This window comes from Microcaecilia unicolor, chromosome 6, assembly GCF_901765095.1.
Source record: "Microcaecilia unicolor chromosome 6, aMicUni1.1, whole genome shotgun sequence".
Taxonomy (NCBI): domain Eukaryota; kingdom Metazoa; phylum Chordata; class Amphibia; order Gymnophiona; family Siphonopidae; genus Microcaecilia; species Microcaecilia unicolor.
In genome coordinates this window covers 73832655-73853807 of record NC_044036.1, presented here as the reverse complement: position 1 = coordinate 73853807, position 21153 = coordinate 73832655, and the positions used below count along the sequence as shown (strand labels likewise).

The following is a 21153-nucleotide window of genomic DNA, read 5'->3' as shown; positions in this document are numbered from 1 at the left end:
CACTTTACAAATTAACAAATAGAAATAAAACAAATATATAAAATAAAATAATACCATTTTATTGGACTAACACATTTAGCTTTCAGAGGCCAAAACCTCCTTCCTCAGGTCAATACAGTATAGTGCTGTTACAGTATCCTATCCTGACCTGAGGAAGGGGGTTTTGTTCTCCGAAAGTTAGTCAAAATGTATTAAAATTAGTCCAATAAAAAGATTACCTTATTTACAAGTTCTATTTATAAACATTTATTAACACATCTACAATACTACTTTATCCTAAAGCAAAAAAATAAAAATATATATTTTATTTACAGTTTGCTGTCTCTGGTTTCTGCTTTCCTCATCTTCTTTTCACCATCTTCCTTCCATCCAGCATCTGTCTTTGCTCTCTCTCTCTCTCTGCCGTCCCTTCCATCCACTGTCTGCCCCTTTAATCCACCATTTGCCCTCCCTCTCCCATCCATCCAGGGTCTGCCCTCCCTCTCGCTGCCCCTTGTTTTCGGCCCCCATTCCAGTCCCATTATCCCACCTGCCCCTATTTCCAGCCCCAGCCCACATCTCCCACCTGCCCCTCCTTTTCAGCCCCACTATCCCACCAGTTCCCAGTTTCAGCCCCAGCCATTTTCTCCCACCAGTCCCAAGCTTCAGCCCCAACCACTTCTCCCTGTCCCCTTTTCAGCCCCCAGTCCCCACAGTTTCAGCCCCTCCCCCTTTTCAGCCCCCAGTTCCAGTACTAGCCCCCTTATCCCACCTACCCTCCTTTTCAGCCCCCAGTTCCAGTCCCCTTCATCCACATGCCTTGCGTTAGGGCACCCCTTTTCAGCCCCAGACCCATTCTCCCACCTACCCCAGGCATGGCCCCATTCTCCATCCTGCCCCCTTCTCAGACCCCAGTTCCAGCTCCAGGCCCCTTCTCCCATCTGAGCCCTCCCTCCCAGACCCAGTCCCCTTCTCCCATCTGAGCCCCCCCCCCCCAGACCCAGTCCTGGTCCCCTTCTTCCATCTGAGCCTCCCCAGATCCAGTCCCCTTCTCCCACCTGAGCCCCCCCCACCCAGTCCCAGTTCCCTTCTCCCATCTGAGCCCCCCCACCCAGTCATAGTCCCCTTCTCCCATCTGAGCCCCCCTCCCTGACCCAGTCCCCACCTGCCTACCAGCTCCGTTGAAGGACAGACGACCCTCTTCTCCTGCCACCCAGCCTTAAAAAAAAATCTGCGAAGCGCCTCGCGTCTGCTCTGCTGTAAAAGAAGCAAATCGCCTCGTCGCATCGGCCCTTCCCTCACTGTGTCCCGCCCTCTGATGTAACTTCCTATTTCCGCGAGGGCAGGACACAGTGAGGGAAGGGCCGACGCAACGAGGCGATTTGCTTCCTTTACAGCAGAGCAGACGTGAGGCACTTCACAGGGGGTTTTTTTAAGGCTGGGTGCTGGGTGCCGGGTGGCAGGAGAAGAGTGTCATCTGTCCGTCGACGGAGCTGGTAGGCAGGTGGGGACTGCGGCGCCAGGGGAGCACCCCCCCCCCCACCTGCTGACACCCGGGGCGGACCGCCCCCACTACCCCGCCCTTGGTACACCACTGAATGGAGGCAGTGTATGCAAATCGAGTTCATGCCCCCCCCCCCCCCCGCGTGGCAGCACCATATTTTAAAAATGGCAGCCAAGTCTCCCTGCAGAAATCTCACGAGACTGTCCAGACCCGTGAGACTACTGCGTGAAGTCTCAGGCGCCAACATACACTAGTACTCTGTAACAGTATCTTGGCACTAAGATGCCATTAATCAATTGGCCCTCACCCCCCTAATTCTATAAAAGTCACCAAAAATTACGCATGCAAATTGGGACACATGCCCAGTTTGTGTGCACAATTTAATTGAATAATGAACAAATTAGCGCCAATAATTGGCTTTTTAACAAGCAATTATTGCCACTAATTAGATTTAATTGACATTTATGCATGATCTGAAAAAGGGGGCATGGAAGTGGAAGGGTCATGGGTGGAACAGGGATGTTCCTAAAATTAATGCGCATTGTGATAGAATAATGGGGATATGTGCCTAATTTAGGTATGTACATTTGCACCATGTTTCAGTTGGTGGAAAGGGCTGTGCCTAAAGTTAGGCGCAAGTCCAGGTCGTAAGTGCTATTCTATATACTGCTCCTAACTTTAAGCGTGGTTTATAGAATAGCACTATTTTGGCACTGAATGTTTGGCGCCATATATAGAATTGAACCCTTAGCGTATAACATTGGGATACCTAAATCTTGACGCTAGTTTTTAGAATTTGCACCTTAAAGATTAAGCTCTCTGGGGACAGGAAAATACATTCAGGTACAGTAGGTCCTTCTTGATCCCACTACTGAAAAAGGCAAGAGCTAAATCCCAAATCCCTTCCCCATGAAGACTGTGGTACAAGGAGCCATTTATTAGATTGGCTACTGTCTGTTCAGTCTGCTGTTTTGTTAACAAGAGCTGTGTTTCATTTTATTCCACTTATTATGTGGTGCTTTGTTACTGCTTATGTGCCCCCAGGTGGGGGCTGGGAGGGTGGGGAATTGGAAGGATTAAAGAGTCTTATCCTTGCTCTAGAAATGTTAATGACTTAGTGTTCAGTCTTCAGTTTTAAGCCATTATTTTGTGCCTTCGTTGTAAACAGATCAAAAATAAAATCTGACGTTACGTTGCAGTTTTTGCACCATCAAGGCCTTATTGTTAGCTCTGGGGACTTTGAACAGTGTCAGTTACTCCTTTTATTATTTTACTGAGATAGAAAAAAAAAAGCCTGTTAATGAACGAAAAACCACGGCTTGAACTAGCGTCCCTCCAGATCTTGCCACTAGCAGCAGAGAGTGTGCAGGGCAGGCAGTCTGCTCCATGCAATCACCTGTTCTAGTTTGCTTGCCCTGTGCAGTCTATTTATATATCAACTTATTCCCTGGAGAGCTTAAATACCACAGGTAACCCTTCACACAGTCATAAATCCAGGGCAGAGGAGAGGAGCTCTGTATCAGGCACTTTCTGTTTCAGTCTCTAGTAGGTGCAATGATAACCCGGCACAGTGGCAGGCACCTTCCTACATAATGCTTGGAGATCAAAGAGGGAGGTCAGTGAGTGAAATGCAACACCCACACCCTGATGAATGCAGACCATGTGATAAGAAAAATGAAAGTTTCTGTAAGCCAAGGATATCAGGGCAGGGACAGCTGTCAGATACTGATTCAGGTGTGGTTGCTGTCTACAGGGAATGCTTTTTGCCTGGGGGTGTGGAAAAATTATTCTCCTGTTTTTTTTTCTTCCAGTTTTCTAAGGGCAAATATATTATGGATGCAGGGACACCGGAGAAGCTCAAGAAGGAACTGGAAGAGGAGCTGAAGTTAAGCAGTGAGGATCTTCGGAGTCACGCTTGGTATCATGGCTGCATTCCTCGGCAGGTACAGCAGCTGCTGCTCCCCCACCTCTGCCCTCTTGTGGATAATAGCACTACGATCTCTGATACCCACCCTGTGGGGTCAGCAATGATTCATGATGCGTCACATGCTGATTTAAACACATGTAATGCTTGCTTTACACAGCTATATGGTGGAATGGATTTCCTGCTATCGTAAGGGCATTGCAAGGTTCTTATTTTCAGAAACGGGCCAAGACCTGCTTATTTAAGCAGGTGTCTGGGCTCTGAGGAGAAATACCTGAAAGTCAGCGAAAGAGTGCTGGGTGAAAGAATGGGGAGGGGATAGGCATATGTGGGAAGAGGCAGGATCTTAATTTAATAATTTGGGTATGTGGATACAGTGTGAGGCTTAAACTAAGGTAAGTGGAGGGTGAAGGATGTAGGTTATATGCTCCTCCTTGGGTTATTTTACTAAAGATAAGGTAAATAAATGTGAATATAAAATAAAATTAAATAAATCAGCCAGAGAAAGGGGAAGTGTGGAAAGAAGAGAGATTTCTGTACCATAAAAGGATTCTGGCAAACATGTCTGCATGGCTGTATTCCCCTTTATACTCATAAATGGAAATGAAATGGAACTGAAAATCTTGCAGTTGAATGAAGAAGTGACTAAAAGCACCTATGATTTAAGCAAACAAACAAAATGTTTCCCAGTGTATCTTGGCTACTTTTCTGTGGTTTGTATGGTAAATGTCTATGAAATAAGTGAAAGCTGTAGCCAATGTATCCAGTGTTGGGAAAGCATGGGGAGAGAGTGAACTGACATTACAGATCATTTCTCCTAAAAGTCGCTGAAGCAAAGCCATTCGCTCTGTGAGTTATGAAAAGCCAACACCAGAGCAGACGTAAGATAGAGGAGGCAGGAGAGATTTGTCATATCAAAGGGAAAGCTATTCAGTGGGGGGCGATGTGAAGGATACAACCAAAGCACCTTTCCTATACCATAGTGGAGGGCAGAAGTTTGAACACAGACTGGTCCTTACTGGTTTGAATGTTATGGTTATGTCTGTGTCTGTTAGTGGCTTTGCATATACCTTGGAATTTCTCACTAAGAATTTCAGACGACCAAATAAAACTGGAAAATTCTGTGGTAAAGTGGAGGAGTGGCCTAGTGGTTAGAGTGGTGGACTTTGGTCCTGGGGAACTGAGGAACTGAGTTCGATTCCCTCTTCAGGCACAGGCAGCTCCTTGTGACTCTGGGCAAGTCACTTAATCCTCTATTGCCCCATGTAAGCCGCATTGAGCCTGCCATGAGTGGGAAAGCGTGGGGTACAAATGTAACAAAACAAAAAAAATTCCCACTGCAGGCACAGGCAGCTCCTTGTGACTCTGGGCAAGTCACTTAACCCTCCATTGCCCCAGGTACAAATAAGTACCTGTATATAATATGTAAGCCGCATTGAGCCTGCCATGAGTGGGAAAGCGTGGGGTACAAATGTAATAAAAAAAATAATTACATACAGTTCCAGCTTAAATAATGCAAAATCATAAAGTGAATCTGTAAGAAAACGGCATTGCAGAGCTTACCCTGGCCCCACAATTCATATTCCCTCTTGGTTCAGATAACTGCCGTCCATAGGCAGAAAATGCGACCCTTCTTCTGTTTATACAAGTGGGATAAATGAATTCATAGCTTTTATATAAGTTCCACACAGTGCCGATAATAGTCATATGGCTACATGGTCCCTTCTTCCAAGAGCTTATAGTTTGTGCCTGACTGTGGGGACTGAGCCAGAGGGTCTCCATGTTTGAAGTGCTAAGCTCACACCACTGGGTTTTGGTCCTCATCCTGTCTTTGAATTAACTTTAGCAGAAAAAAATGCCAGTGTGACATCTGTTTGTGATCTCCGAATCTATAAATTAAATATTGGGGGTAACTACAAGGAAGAGAAAACAAAATCCAGCTAACACTTCTGTGTTCAAGCTGCTCCTTGGACAGAATAGTACTTGGCAGCAAAACAAAGCATTTTTTTTTTTGTTACATTTGTACCCCGCACTTTCCCACTCATGGTAGGCTCAATGTGGCTTACATGGGGCAATGGAGGGTTAAGTAACTTGCCCAGAGTCACAAAGAGCTGCCTGTGCCTGAAGTGGGAATCGAACTCAGTTCCCCAGGACCAAGCTGAGAAAAAGTTAAGCTGGGATTTTTTTTAAAGAATAGTTTAATTTGAAAGTTATCATGAGACAGTAGCGTAATGCACTCAGTTTAGAAAATATAGCAAAATCAGTTTCACTTTGTTTCGGATTTTATAAAATTCTGGAAATTAAAATGACTCTGTGAAACCAAAACTAGACCAGACTGATTCGCATTATATCAGCTGTGAGTTTAACATCTGTGCTGTGTATTTTCTCTTGAAGGTCTCGGAGAGTCTGGTACAGAGGGATGGAGATTTCCTGATCAGGGATTCGCTCTCTAGCCCGGGAAACTTTGTCCTCACCTGTCAGTGGAAAAATGCACCGCATCATTTCAAAATCAATAAAGCTGTTGTCCGACTCAACGAGGCCTACTGCCGGGTCCAGTACCAGTTGGATCGTGAAAGCTTTGACAACGTGCCTGCGCTGGTGAGATACTACGTGGGGAATCGAAAGTCCGTGTCAGAGCAGAATGGACCTGTTATTTTTCAGCCTATTAATCGAAGTGTACCCTTAAGATGCACAGAAGAGAGGTATGGAGCCTCGCCTCTGGGACACAAGGAATGCATCACTCCTGAAGGGAAAGCAGAGACCCTTAAAAGGCTCAGCCTTGATGTCTGCAAGGGGCAAGTCGAGGAACAGAACATGATGAGAGGAAATCTTTTAAGGTGAATGCAGAAATTCTTTTGAGATGTCTCTGGTTTGTAAGAGTGGTTCGAATTGGTTCATGGAAAATGGCATGGCTAAGACTAGTCAAACAAAAGGAGTATCGTGGTCAACAAAACACATCCAAAGATGCTAGGAAGATGGAAGTAGTCATACACAATTTATTTCACAAAAGAGATAATGTAGAAAAATGATGACTTGACATAGCACTGTGTTTTGGCCAGAGTGTCTGCCTCAGGAGTCTATAAAGTATAAATAAATAAAAAATAAACATACAAACATATTACATCAAAATACAAAATTAATTAAAAATTAAGGGCCCTGTTTACTAAGGTGCACTAGCGTTTTTAGTGCACGCTAAAAATTAGCACGCTCTTATGCTAGAGACACTCATATGGGTGTCTCTAACATTAGTGTGCACTAATTTTTAGTGCACGCTAAAAATGCTGGCATGCCTACAGCTTGGCTTAGTAAACAGGGACCTAAGAATACAAAAATAAAATTATATCGTAAGTCTTAAAAACAGTGATAATTACACAGTACAGTCAAAACATGGAAATTAAAACAATAACCAATTATTATAAAAGTGTAGAGCTTAAGAACCACAAAACATATGTAAAAAGGAATATGTAAAAAGTAATATACATATATTAATAAACCAATATATATATATAGAAAGTACCTATATATATATATATATACAGTGGGGGAAATAAGTATTTGATCCCTTGCTGATTTTGTAAGTTTGCCCACTGACAAAGACATGAGCAGCCCATAATTGAAGGGTAGGTTATTGGTAACAGTGAGAGATAGCACATCACAAATTAAATCCGGAAAATCACATTGTGGAAAGTATATGAATTTATTTGCATTCTGCAGAGGGAAATAAGTATTTAATCCCTCTGGCAAACAAGACCTAATACTTGGTGGCAAAACCCTTGTTGGCAAGCACAGCGGTCAGACGTCTTCTGTAGTTGATGATGAGGTTTGCACACATGTCAGGAGGAATTTTGGTCCACTCCTCTTTGCAGATCATCTCTAAATCATTAAGAATTCTGGGCTGTCGCTTGGCAACTCGCAGCTTCAGCTCCCTCCATAAGTTTTCAATGGGATTAAGGTCTGGTGACTGGCTAGGCCACTCCATGACCCTAATGTGCTTCTTCCTGAGCCACTCCTTTGTTGCCTTGGCTGTATGTTTTGGGTCATTGTCGTGCTGGAAGACCCAGCCACGACCCATTTTTAAGGCCCTGGCGGAGGGAAGGAGGTTGTCACTCAGAATTGTACGGTACATGGCCCCATCCATTCTCCCATTGATGCGGTGAAGTAGTCCTGTGCCCTTAGCAGAGAAACACCCCCAAAACATAACATTTCCACCTCCATGCTTGACAGTGGGGACGGTGTTCTTTGGGTCATAGGCAGCATTTCTCTTCCTCCAAACACAGCGAGTTGAGTTCATGCCAAAGAGCTCAATTTTTGTCTCATCTGACCACAGCACCTTCTCCCAATCACTCTCGGCATCATCCAGGTGTTCACTGGCAAACTTCAGACGGGCCGTCACATGTGCCTTCCGGAGCAGGGGGACCTTGCGGGCACTGCAGGATTGCAATCCGTTATGTCGTAATGTGTTACCAATGGTTTTCGTGGTGACAGTGGTCCCAGCTGCCTTGAGATCATTGACAAGTTCCCCCCTTGTAGTTGTAGGCTGATTTCTAACCTTCCTCATGATCAAGGATACCCCACGAGGTGAGATTTTGCGTGGAGCCCCAGATCTTTGTCGATTGACAGTCATTTTGTACTTCTTCCATTTTCTTACTATGGCACCAACAGTTGTCTCCTTCTCGCCCAGCGTCTTACTGATGGTTTTGTAGCCCATTCCAGCCTTGTGCAGGTGTATGATCTTGTCCCTGACATCCTTAGACAGCTCCTTGCTCTTGGCCATTTTGTAGAGGTTAGAGTCTGACTGATTCACTGAGTCTGTGGACAGGTGTCTTTCATACAGGTGACCATTGCTGACAGCTGTCTGTCATGCAGGTAACGAGTTGATTTGGAGCATCTACCTGGTCTGTAGGGGCCAGATCTCTTACTGGTTGGTGGGGGATCAAATACTTATTTCCCTCTGCAGAATGCAAATAAATTCATATACTTTCCACAATGTGATTTTCTGGATTTAATTTGTGATGTGCTATCTCTCACTGTTACCAATAACCTACCCTTCAATTATGGGCTGCTCATGTCTTTGTCAGTGGGCAAACTTACAAAATCAGCAAGGGATCAAATACTTATTTCCCCCACTGTATATATATATCTGTGGTAACAGAAAATGTATTTTTATTGGACTAATTTTAATACATTTTTGACTAACTTTCAGAGACCAAAACCCCCGTCCTCGGGTCAGGACAGGATACCATAGCAGCAGTATATTGTACTGACCTGAGGAAGGAGGTTTTAGCCTCTGAAAGCTAATTGAAAAATGTATTAGTCCAATAAAATGGTATTATCTTATTTTCCATTTTTTGTTTTATTTCTATTTGTTAATTTGTAAAGTGGTGATTGATATTTGACAGGTTTTTATTTATTTTTTTTCAAATTTACATCTGCTCTCTTTATATTTATATTTTGCACAGTACTAGGGGACAATCACTCTTTATGTGGTGTTGCATTGTATTCAGAATCTGGCTTCTCGCGGGTTCAGTTTAATTTTTTTCTATATATTTCTTTTTTTAATCTGCGGTTAATTATTCTTTACTGAATGAGGATGTATCTGTGTTCTATGTTTGTGAAAAAGACATGATTTTTCTGTTGGCAGGATCATCTTTACTAATCTGGCTTGTTTAGTTTTACAATCGGTGCATTTATGTTCTGCTACTCACTGCAATGTTTAAGATGCTGCCTTTTCCTAGGTACACCCTTGATGTGTGACTTGTGGATTATTACTAAAAATAATTTTTTTAATATAGAGGAGGGGGTGTTAAAAAATGATCGGCCCCAGGTGTCAAACACGCTAGGTAAGCCACTGGCAGGTACTTCTGTACTGGTGGTCCTCACTGGCACTGATCTATCGACAGGAAATGCAAGGAGGTTACCCTGTGAAAATCAGCTTTCAGATCTGCCCTGCAAGTGCCCAGCTGGTTTCAAAATTGTTTAAAAAATGTGAGCTGACCAGTAAATGTTTAGGTGTGGACTGGAAGCCAAAACAGCCACACACCTGCAACCTGGCCCGCGCACATTTATAAATTCTTTTGGTTAGAAGGGCCTCTAGTAATTGAAGTAATTGAATACAAAGATTCGACGTCACTGGGCCACTGCTCCTCCTCCTTTCTATACCTTACCACTTATGCCCCAATGCTCAAAAGTAAACTGTTGGTGGTAGAGGCAGTGATGTTCTTTGGTTGGCTGCCACCCAGGGCGGATCACCACTGCCCCCCCCTCCCCCGAGTGCATTGCTCTTACTTCTTGGGAGTGCTTCCCTGGCTGCCTTGGATTCTCTTTTTCTTTTCTTTTTTTTAACTTGATCCCAACAGGATTAGTATCCATGGCTCATTTTTTTTTTTTAATATGAATTTGGGTCACACTTTTTTTTCAGCAGTAGCTAGCTCAAGGTGGAGCTCAGGGTTCGGTGGGAGGGGGGTCCAGAACCTGAGGTGAGGGGGCACATTTTAGCCCCCCCCCCCCGGCACCACCGACCCCCCCCCCCCCCCCCCCCCGCCATTGCCGATCCCCCCTGCCGCCGCTGCCGCCGCCACTACCAACTTTGACCCCCCCCCCGCCGACGACCCTCTCAACCTCCCTCCCGCCGCCAACCCTCCCCCACCGTCGTCATCACCTACCTTTGCTGGCAGGGGACCCCAACCCCCATCAACTGAGGTCCTCTTCTTCCTTCGTTCTGTTTCTGAGTCTGACGTCCTGCACGTTGTACGTGCAGGACGTCAGACTCACAGAAACAGAACGAAGCCTTGCAGATCAGCCAACAATGCGGCCACTGGCTGATCTGCAAGGCTTCGTTCTGTTTTGGTACAACGTGCAGGACGTCAGACTCAAACAGAACGAAGGAAGAAGAGGACCTCGGCTGGCGGGGGTTGGGGTCCCCCGCCAGCAAAGGTAGGCAATGGCGAGTTGGCGGCGGGAGGGGGGGTCGAGAGGGTCGTCGGCAGGGGGTCCAGGGCCAAATCTAAGGGGGCCCAGGCCCCCGTGGCCCCACGTAGCTACACCACTGCTGTGTATTAGAACCTTAGTGCTGCAGAAATACAGATAACATACAGTATTCTATAAGTTATCCCCCAGATTGTATATAGCGCACCTAGAGATCCTTGCAGAGATCTAAGCGTGTTCTATAACAACATGCATAACTTGATTGACTTAACAAGATAATCAATGTTGCTAACAGGTCTTAACAAGCAATAATGAGCACTAATTGGCAATAATTAGAATTTACGCGCACTACTTGCAAAGCGTTTTCTGTAACGCAGTGCACCTAACTTCCAGGGGCGTATCTGGACTCGGGCGGTAGGGGGGGCCAGAGCCAGAGGGAGGGGGCACATTTTAGCCCCCCCCCCCCAGCGCCACCGATCCCCCCCCCCCCCCCGCCATTTCCAGACCCCCCCCCTCGCCACCAATGACACCCTCCCCCGCTGCTGTCACTTACCTTTGCTGGCGGGGGACCCCAACCCCCCCGCCAGCCGAGGTCCTCTCTTCCATGCAGGCTGCGCCGCTGCAAGTTGCAACGCTTCCTGTTCTTCTGAGTCTGACGTCCTGCACGTACAACGCGCAGGACGTCAGCCTGAATTCCAAATTCTGAGTCTGACGTTCTGCATGTTGTACGTGCAGGACGTCAGACTCAGAAGAACAGGAAACGTTGAAACTTGCATCCTGCACGGAAGAGAGGACTTCGGCTGGCGGGGGCTTGGGGTCCCCCGCCAGCAAAGATCGGCGACGGGTTGGTGGCGGGCGGGCGAGGTGGAGAGGGTCTGTGGTAGGGGGGTCCAGGGCGAAATCTGCGGGGGCCCAGGCCCCTATGGCCCGACGCAGATACGCCCCTGCTAACTTCTAATGTGTGCAGGCAAAAAGGGATGTGGTTATGGGCAGGGAAATGGGCATTTCATGGGCATTCCAAAATTTACATGCATAATTATAGAATATGGCCCTGTGTGCATAAATCTATGTGCAGGGGTTTATGCCACATTTTCTTTGGTGTAAATGGAGGCAAGTAGTTTTAGGTGCAAGAATATCGACTAAGCACATTCTATATACCGTGCCTAAATCTAGGCGCCACTTATAGAATACGCTTAGTCAGAAGTGTTTTCCACACAGATTTTTTAGGCGCCATATTTAGTATCTCCTCCTATGCATGTAAGTTTGAGCCTCACCCTTGCTCCATCCATGTCTACATCTCTCCTGCAAATAAGTATTACAGACAAGTGCTTAGGCAAACTTCTGGCAGTTCCGTCCGTTGGAGCATACATATTCATAAATGCCATTATTCAAAACATTTGTGTGTGTAATTGGTGTGTAAAAATTAGCATCTGTGTTATAGAATGGCCCCCCACGTCATCCTGTCATACTTGGTTAATGCTTTATTTTTGCTATAGTATATTTCAGATAACTCACAGAAAAGGGGACACATGTCCTCTGGCCTGTAAAGATGATATCCTTCAGAGATATGCAAAAATATGCCCAGTTCCACAGATGACAATGATAACTTCCCAGCAGCTTCTACTTAACATGCCTCAAATATCAATGTCAATGTCACTTCAAAATCGTATAGTACTTTCACTGATTTTCATAATAATAGTTTTAGGATCATCAGAGTTCACTGTTGCTATCAAGCCATATTAGGCAATGCTGTGGAAAGCTTCATCGATCCAGTATTTGAACTTTTTTTCTTTTTTTCCAAAACTATCTGAATTTATAAAAATTTGTGTCTAGCACCACTTAACTTGAAGCAGCTTCCTCAACAGTGAGAACGTCCACCGACATGGCCAAGTTTCGTTACTTCCTCAGGGAAGAGGTCCAATTCCATATAACTTGTATCCTTTCTCACGTAGTGAGAAGATGGCCGCCTTCTCTCTAAAGGTTAGCGAACTTCCTTATAATACTTCTTTGAGGCCTCAGTTATACATCAAGTGGGTAAATTTTCAGTAGGTCCCTAAGTGGCAAAACATCAGCATGTACTTTTCAATGCATACATTCCCAACAATTTTCAGACACAGTACCTGTGTACATTTTTTCTGAATATCAGCATGTTATACAGTTAAAGGTATGCGTGTACCCTTATATTTTATTTATTTATTTATTTATTGCATTTGTATCCCACATTATCCCACCTATTTGCAGGCTCAATGTGGCTTACAGAGACCTGTTATGGCGACGCCATTCCAGGATATCAAATACAATTGGTAATGCAAAAAGAATAAAGATAGGAAAATTTACCCCTACCTTAATCGCTGGTGCACATGATGGAGCCTATTCTGGTGTAAAGTATGCCTGTACCTTTACATTAATGTGAATTATGGCGCAGGGTATGTACATAACTTTATTGATTTGAATGATGGTGTATAGTATGCATTTACCCTTATATGGATTTTAACAGTGGGGTAAAATATGCCTGTACCTTTATTGATTTGAATAATATAAAGCAAGGGTTCTCAACCCAGCCCTCGGGATACACCTAGCCAGTCTGATTTTCAAGGTATCCACAATGAATATGTATGAGATAAATTTGCATGCACTGCCTCTATTGTATGCAAATCTTTCTCATACATATTCATTGTGGGTATCCTGTAAATCTGACGGCCTGGATGTGTCCCGTAGATTGGGTTGAGAACCCCTAGTGTAAAGTATTTGTGTACTCCTACATGGATTTTAATATCAGTCCCTTACTCAGATTTAACAGTGGGGTAAAGTGTGAATGTACCCTTATTGATGTGAACAATGGTATAAAGTATGGGTGTACCTTTACACAGATTTTAAAGTGGTATAAAGTATGCTTGTACATTTAGTACTACTACTACTTAGCATTTCTATAGTGCTGCCAGGGTTACGCAGCGCTGTACAAGTTTAACATGGGGAAGGATAGTCCCTGCTCAAGAGAGCTTACAATCTAAAGGTTACAAGCTATGTAGTCAGTGTAGGTAACTTACAACTTATGTAGTCAGTGGAGGTAGCTTACAATCTAGAGGTTACAAACTCTGTAGTCAGTGTAGGTAACATGAATGGGGAAGGTGGTTAGGCGCCAAAAGCAAGGGAGAAGAGATGGGCTTTGAGTAAGGACTTGAAGATAGGCAGGGAGGGCGCATGGCGTATGGGCTCGGGAAGTCTGTTCCAGGCATAAGGTCATGCGAGGCAGAAGGGGCGGAGTCTGGAGTTAGCGGTGGTAGAGAATGGTACAGATAGGAGTGATTTGTCCTGAGAGCAGAGGTTACGGGTGGGAACATACGGGGAGAGGAGGGTAGAGAGGTAATGGGGGGCTGCAGATTAAGTGCACTTGAAGGTCAATAGGAGAAGCTTGAACTGTATACGGTAGCGGATTGGGAGCCAGTGAAGCGACTTGAGGAGAGGGGTGATATGAGAGTATCGGTTCACGCGGTAGATAAGACGTGCGGCGGAATTTTGGACAGATTGAAGGGGGCATAGATGGCTAAGCATGAGGCCAGCGAGAAGAAGGTTGCAATAGTCAAGATGAGAGGTAACGAGCGAGTGGACGAGGGTTCGGGTGGTCTGTTCAGAGAGGAATGGGCGAATTTTGCTAATATTATAGAGGAAGAAGCGACAGGTCTTAGCTGTCTGCTGGATATGGGCAGAGAAGGAGAGGGAGGAGTCGAAGATGACTCCGAGATTGCGGGCTGAAGAGACGGGGAAGATGAGGGCATTGTCAACAGAGACGGAAAGTGGGGGAAGAGGAGAAGAGGGTTTGGGTGGAAAGACAAGGAGCTCAGTCTTTGCCATGTTCAGATTCAGATGCCGGTTGGACATCCAGACAGCGATGTCTGAGAGGCCCCTTTTTACCAAGCTGCGGCAAAAGGGGGCTGGTGGTGTGTGTTTTACACTCGTGCCGAGGCTCCCTTTTACCGCAGCTGATAAACGGGAAGTCTCGCCTTCCTGCAGGAAATGGCCATGCAGCAAGTAAAGCACTTGCTGTGTGGCCATTTTGGGGGCTCCTGCGTTAACCCGACGGAAATGACGGCGTGCTAGGGGTGGGAAGTACCGCCGGGCTGCTGCAGTAGCCTGGCGGTACTTCCTGTGTAGCAAGCAGTAAGCCCACATTGGGCTTACTGCCACTTAGTAAAAGGAGCCCTTATTGATTTATTGAATGGTCGTGTAAAGTATGCATGTACCCTTACATGGATTTTAATATTAATGTAAAGTACACATGTCCCTTACACAGATTTAATAGTGGTGTAAAGTATCAATGTACCCTTATTGATGTGAATGATGGTATAAAGTATGTGTGTACCCTTACACAGATTTAAGAGTGATGTAAGTTATGCTTGTATGTTTATTGATTTGAATGGTACTGTAAAGTATCCCTTACATGGATTTTAATATTTAGTGTAAAGTATGCATGTATCCTTACACAGATTTAACAATGATGTAAAGTATGCCTGTATATTTATTGATTTGAATGATAGTGTAAAGTATGCTTGTACCCTTTTAATATTGGTGTAAGTATGTGTGTACCCTTTTGTGGATTTTAATATTGGTGTAAAATATATGTGTACCCTATTTGATAGTGTAAAGTATGCATATACCCTTGCATAAATGTTAATATTGGTGTAAATTATGCGTGTACACTTCCATGGATTTTAATATTGGTGTAAAGTGTGTCTGTACCCTTCCACAGATTTAAAAGTGGTGTAAAGTATGCATGCATCCTTACTTGGATTTCAGTGATGGTGTAAAGTATGTGTGTACACATATTAATTTAAAAGTGTAAAATATGCTTGCACCATTATTGATGTGAACAGTGGTATAAAGTATGTTTGTAAACTTACTGATATGAACAATGCCCCGGATTCTATATATGGCATAGGAGCCAACTTTTCAAAATTATTGGGGGTGCTAAGCCCAATGGAAATAATCCCTCCCTGGGTACATACAAGGACTTTTCTCAATATTGGGGGTGCTCAGGCTCTATGATATAAGACGCCCAGATTTGAGTGCCCAAATTTGGGTGTGCTTCTAAGATGCATGTGTAACTTAATTGACTAGCAAGCTGTTAATCATCAATAATTGGATGCTAACCAATTATTGGCACTAATTAGCACCAGTTAGGATTCACCGTGCATCAGGCTGTTCCCTATTCTATAGTGCTGGGCGCCTAAATCCCATAGCGCGCAACCCAAGAGGAGGCAGGGCTATAGGAGGGGCATTGGTGGGTCAGCATTCCAAAAAATTGAGCACAGGGGTGGCATAGCTACATGGGGCCAAGGGGGCCTGGGCTTCTGGTTTTGCTGGCAGGGTCCCCAACCCCCTCCAGCTGAAGCCTTGTCCGACGCTGGTCTCAGGGGGCGTATCAGAGGCATGTTTGAGGCGGGACTTTGGTGTTCCTAAGACTTGGACGTCTTTGAGCCATTATGGAACAAAGCAAAGACATCCAGCACTAAAACTTGGACGTTTTCACACAGACCTGTTTTTATTATGAATAAGGCACAAAACGGTGCCCGAAATGACCAGATGACCACTGGAGGTAATCGGGGATGACCTCCTGTTACTCCCCCAGTGGTCACTAACCCCCTCCCGCCCTCAGAAAAACATGATTAAAAATATTACTTCCCAGCCTGAGATGTCATACTCAGGTCCATGACAGCGCATGCAGGTCCCTGGAGTAGTTTAGTAGTAGGTGCAGTGCACTTCAGACAGGTAGACCCAGGCCCATACCCTCCCTACGTGTTACATTTGTGGAGGAAACAGCGAGCCCTCCAAAACCCACCAGAAACCCTCTGTACCCACATATAGGTGCCCCCTTCACCCGTAAGGGCTATGGTAGTGGTGTAGAGTTAGGGGTAGTGGGGATTGGGGGGGGTTTGGGGGGGCTCAACACACAAGGTAAGGAAGCTGTGTACCTGGGAGCATTTTATGAAGTCCACTGAAGTGCCCCCTAGGGTGCCCGATTGCTGTCCTGGCATGTCAGGGGGACCAGTGTACTAAAAATGCTGGTTCCTCCCACGTCCAAATGGCTTGACTTTGGACGTTTTAGACTTGGACATCTTTGCATTCGAAAATGGCCAAAAATCTAAGACATCCAAGGACGTCCAAATCTAAGGATGTCCATGATATTTTCGAACACAAAGATGGATGGCCATCTTTTTTCAAAAATGACCTTTTCCCCGCCTCTGAAATTGGACGTTTTACAAAGACGTCCAAATTCCAACAGACGTTTCTTTCAAAAATGCCCCTCAAAGTCAACAGTCTTGCATAAAAATGAAGAAACAATGAGAAGACAATAAACAAAGCACCATATGGATTTTAATGATGGTGTAAATTATGTGTGTACACTTATATTAGTACATAAGTAGATAAGCATAGACAGACTGAATGTCCATCAAACCCAGTATCCCGTTTCCAACAGTGGCCAATCCAGTACCTTTCAAGATCCTAAAAGAATAAATGAATTTCAATTTGTTTATCCTAGGAAAAACAAGCAGCTGATTTTCCCAAGTTCACTTTAATAATGGTTTATGGACTTTTCTTTTAGGAACTTGCCCAACCCTTTTTAAACCCTGTTAAGCTTTCACCACATTCTCTGTCAACAAATTCCAGAGCTTAATTACATGTTGCATGAAGAAATATTTTCTCTGATTTGTTTTTAACTGTACTACTTAGTAATTTCATTGCATGCCCTTTGGTCCTTTTTTCTTTTGGAAAGAGTAAACAAGTGATTAAAACCTTGGTGTAAAGTATATGTGTAACCTCACAGGCACTGTCCCCCTCTAGGCTGAGTGGGAGTCCTCCACCTACAGTGCTGCTTCACTATCACATTTTCAATAATGAGGGCAAGCTCTGAGGACTCCAGGGAACCTGCCTGTCTCTAGCAATTGAAAGCACAATATTGAAGCACCCCCCCCCCCCCCCACACACACCCACCCATTGGCAGACATGCAGTTGGAGGACAACCGCTAGCTCAGAGGGAACAGTGCAACATGGATTTTAATGCTGATGTAAAGTATTCATACAGTTTCAAAAGTGCCATATACAGTAAATGCTTTTGGTAAGGCTCTATCGGTTAATTGAAAGTTTTTCACTCAAGTACTTTTTATGAAAGATCAAATAATCCCACATTTCTTACAGCTTTATACAATTATTTATTTTCTTGACATTCACCAATTAACTCGATGGTCACACTTGTAACTCTCTTCCCCACCTGAAATCACTATGCACTTCCATTCTTCCTGTGCGGTCTCGTTCCCCATACATTCTCCCTCTTTTCTTCTTTCCAAACCTTCTAGGCATCGGTCTCTAATGTTCCTTCACCCAAGCTCAGTGTGGTACCGGCAAGAATGAGAGCATCCATGTATCACCACTGACGTGTCGATATGCAAAACTTTGAAAGCCATGTTGCGAGATACCTGTTAGTTGGGCATTCCAGTTGGTTGAGTGTCAGATAATGGAGCTTTCTCCTTCTTCAGCATTTTAGAAATCCACTTGCCTGAATATGGCAGACTGTCTCTATCCTTTGAAAATTTACCTCTACAGTCGAGTCAGTAACTTTGTCCAAACAGGATAGCAATCGAAGACTTGATTTTGAGAAAGAGAATATTTTAGAGCAGAGATGCTTATGACTTACCTTGTGATGTCTGATCTGAAGCTTAGCATGTATCTAAAGTGGAAATTGCCCTGCAGTATACAGATGGGCTTGTTGACACTGGTAACGCATTTAGAGAAAATTGCTTCTTAGTTCAACATATCCTTTATCCTATGTCTATGTTAAAGTTGTACGTTGTTCTCCAGCCTATTTGCCAGAGATCAAGGGAACAGTTTTTCCATCTGCAGACAGGGAAACCCTCTACGGAAGGAAAACATTGGTTGGTTGCTAATTTGATGCAATACCGCTGCAGTGAATTTCATAAAGTACTGGTCCTTTTAGACATGAACATAAACCAGTAGATTGCCGATATAGAATTTCTGCTTGGGGGCCCTTTTACTAAGGCACAGTAGGCCTAATGCAGGCCTACCCCGCACTAAAAAAGGCACTACCGCGGGATGCGCTGAGGAGTCACACGATCGTTTTTGTCTCAGCGCTTGCTAATCCCACTCTGGAAAATATTTTTTATTTTCCAGCGCAGGAGGCGTGCCTATGGGCAGAGAGTAGGCATGCCTATGCTAATTGGGTAGTGTAGGCACATTATCACACGCTACCCGATTATCACAGGAATAGCGTGGGAGCCCTTACCATCTCCTAAATAGAGGCAGTAAGGGCTCCCGTGCTAATGGCCATGCGCTAGTGGGGAAATTAGCGCATGGTTATTATTTTTAAAAAAAATGGCACAGCAGCCATTTTACTGCCATGCTAAAAGTGTCTGCGACGTGTGGAAAACCAGCATCAGCCACTTGTTAGTGCAGCTGGGTAAAAGTACTCCTTAGTTTGCATCATCCCAGTACTTAGCATTAGGCGACCTTTAGAGAATTACACCAAAGGCTGGTGCGAATTCTCTTGCCTAAATATTGTCAGGTGCAGGGAAGTATTCTATAACTCTGCAGTATATTTAAAAGAACTTTATTCACAAAGATAGGTAAAAGAACCAGATGCCCGACCCAGGCCGTGTTTCGCCCCTGTGCAGGGCTGCATCAGGGGCAAAAAAAAACACTAGGTGTAAAATATAGGTGTCACCTATGTGATAAAGTAGTAGATCTCCCTCCAGCACAACTTGCGGCTGCTTTTACCACATTGGATCTTGCAGATGGTCTGCGCCTGTGACCCACCTATGCCCATCCCTTGCCCACACCCTCTTTGAAGTGTTGCTTGAGATAAGTTGTGTGGACAGGATATTAAACAGGGGCTTAGGGCAGATCTGTGCATAAATAAATAATTAATGTTTGTTAAGGCCAATTATTGATCACTATCACCAGTATAACCAGTTACTTACCCAAAATTGCGTGCCGTATCCAGAATTTGGGGGAAGCACTGTTAGTGGCAGAAGCGTTATTAAACCCTGGCTTCCAGCCCTTTGCTTTAATCTGTTTTATTCTTGCTTTTCCCACTCCAGAAACAAAGAGAAAAGTGGGAGCCAGCCAGCTTGCTTGGATCATGTCCAGAAGAGACGCCCTTTAAAGGCTCATCAGTCTGAGAGTTATCTTCCTATCGGTATGTCCGAAAGGCTTACGATATCACTACACGTGAGTTATTTACACATAGACCAGATGGCTCCAGGTCATGGAGGACAGATTGAGCCAGTCTGAATATTACTCATCTTCTTGCACCACACATCACAAATAAAAAAAAGCACATGTGAAATTCTAGTCCCTTCACCTCCATGCGATGAAGTTCATCTGAAGAGGCCTGCCAGGTGCGGGTGGCAGCAGTGGCAACATTTCAGGGAGGGGCTGAGGAAGGAAGGAGGGAGGGATATGACTAGAGCCAACATCCAGTCCACAGGGGGTTTAGCTGAGGTGGGACCATGCTAACATCCAGCCCTTAAGATGAGAAACACAGTGCATGGGTACCTCGTTCTCTCCTTGCACTGACAGATTAATTTTAAATGCCAAAGATATTTTACATCGTTCATCCTGGCACTGGTGCTGATGCATGACTCATCCTGTCCTGGGGAGGGATGGGTTAAGAAGAGCTTGAAACAGCATGCATCAGAAATGGCTAAACATTTAGCAGTTGCATTGAAGTGTTTCTTATTAAGAACTGTCTTTTCCTTCTGTAATACATACACATTATCCCTGATTCTCAGTAAATGAATTGGCCTTACCATGCACATGTGTTCCAGTTAGTCTACAAATGCTAGCAAACCATTCTTTTTTATTTCAAATAATTTTTTATTGTAAAAATGATGGGAACAATGCAGCAAAATATAAGCATATCAGTAAGATAATATTGTAATAGTACGTAAGTGCTACAATTAGGCTGCAATTGGCTGAGAAGTTCAACATAAATGGCAAACCATCCTTAAAAAAAGGCTTACTGAACCCCTGCATCAGACTACCACAGACTTTTGTTCCCACCACAGTTAAAGAGGTGGGTTGCAAAACTCGTTAAGTACATGGTTTTCAAAACTGAGTGCATCCTGGAAACAGACTGCCTTTACACGTAGCAATAAGAGTGTGAAATTTGCACTAAAAGGTATTTATTCGTAAGGTATATGATATGTTGGCTAGAATTCTTGAAAATGAAAACTTGTATTTATCTGAAAAAATGATTTTCACACTTAACAGGTTTTGGAACGCACCTCTTCAGCTGGTTAGGTCAGGGATGAAGCCCCTAGCACTAAGTTTCTCCATGCCCGCTCCCCAGTTGACAGCCGTGATGTAGCTGGCCCACCCATTCTTGGCTCAGGTCCACCCAGCGGCGGCACCCCACATCAACATCTCTCCCCCTCCGCGGCATTTCGGCATCTGCCTGCCCATCGCTGAACCCCGTCCCTCCCCCCCCCATCCCCAGTGCCTGCAGTGATTCAATTATTGCTGCCTGCACCAGCCCTGCATAATTCTATCAGCTGTGTCCCTCCCTCGCTTTCATCATTTCATGTCTGGCGGGACCCGGATGATGGAAGCCTGCAGGGCCAGCGCAGACAGCAATAATTTAATCACTGAGGCACCAGGGATGCCTATAAGGGACACCAGGGAGGGACGGGGTTCAGCGACGGGTGGGCAGATACTGGGACGCCGTGCAGGAGGAGAGATTTGATGTGGGGTAGGTGAAAATAATTTTTTTATATCTCCTGGGGGGGGGGGGGGGATGTGTGGAGTGCCA

General features: G+C 44.8%; 1 protein-coding gene across 5 annotated transcripts in view; it reads left to right on the top strand.

Annotated features, from left to right (window-relative positions):
- Positions 1–21153, top strand: part of BCAR3 (BCAR3 adaptor protein, NSP family member) — a 270123-nt gene that overhangs the window by 195109 nt on the left and 53861 nt on the right. For all 5 annotated transcript variants that reach the window (XM_030206133.1, XM_030206134.1, XM_030206135.1 and 2 more), the window contains 3 exons: positions 3295–3426; positions 5802–6244; positions 19442–19539. In XM_030206133.1, coding sequence (XP_030061993.1) covers positions 3295–3426; positions 5802–6244; positions 19442–19539 — 673 coding nt within the window. The remainder of the gene's footprint in view (positions 1–3294; positions 3427–5801; positions 6245–19441; positions 19540–21153) is intronic.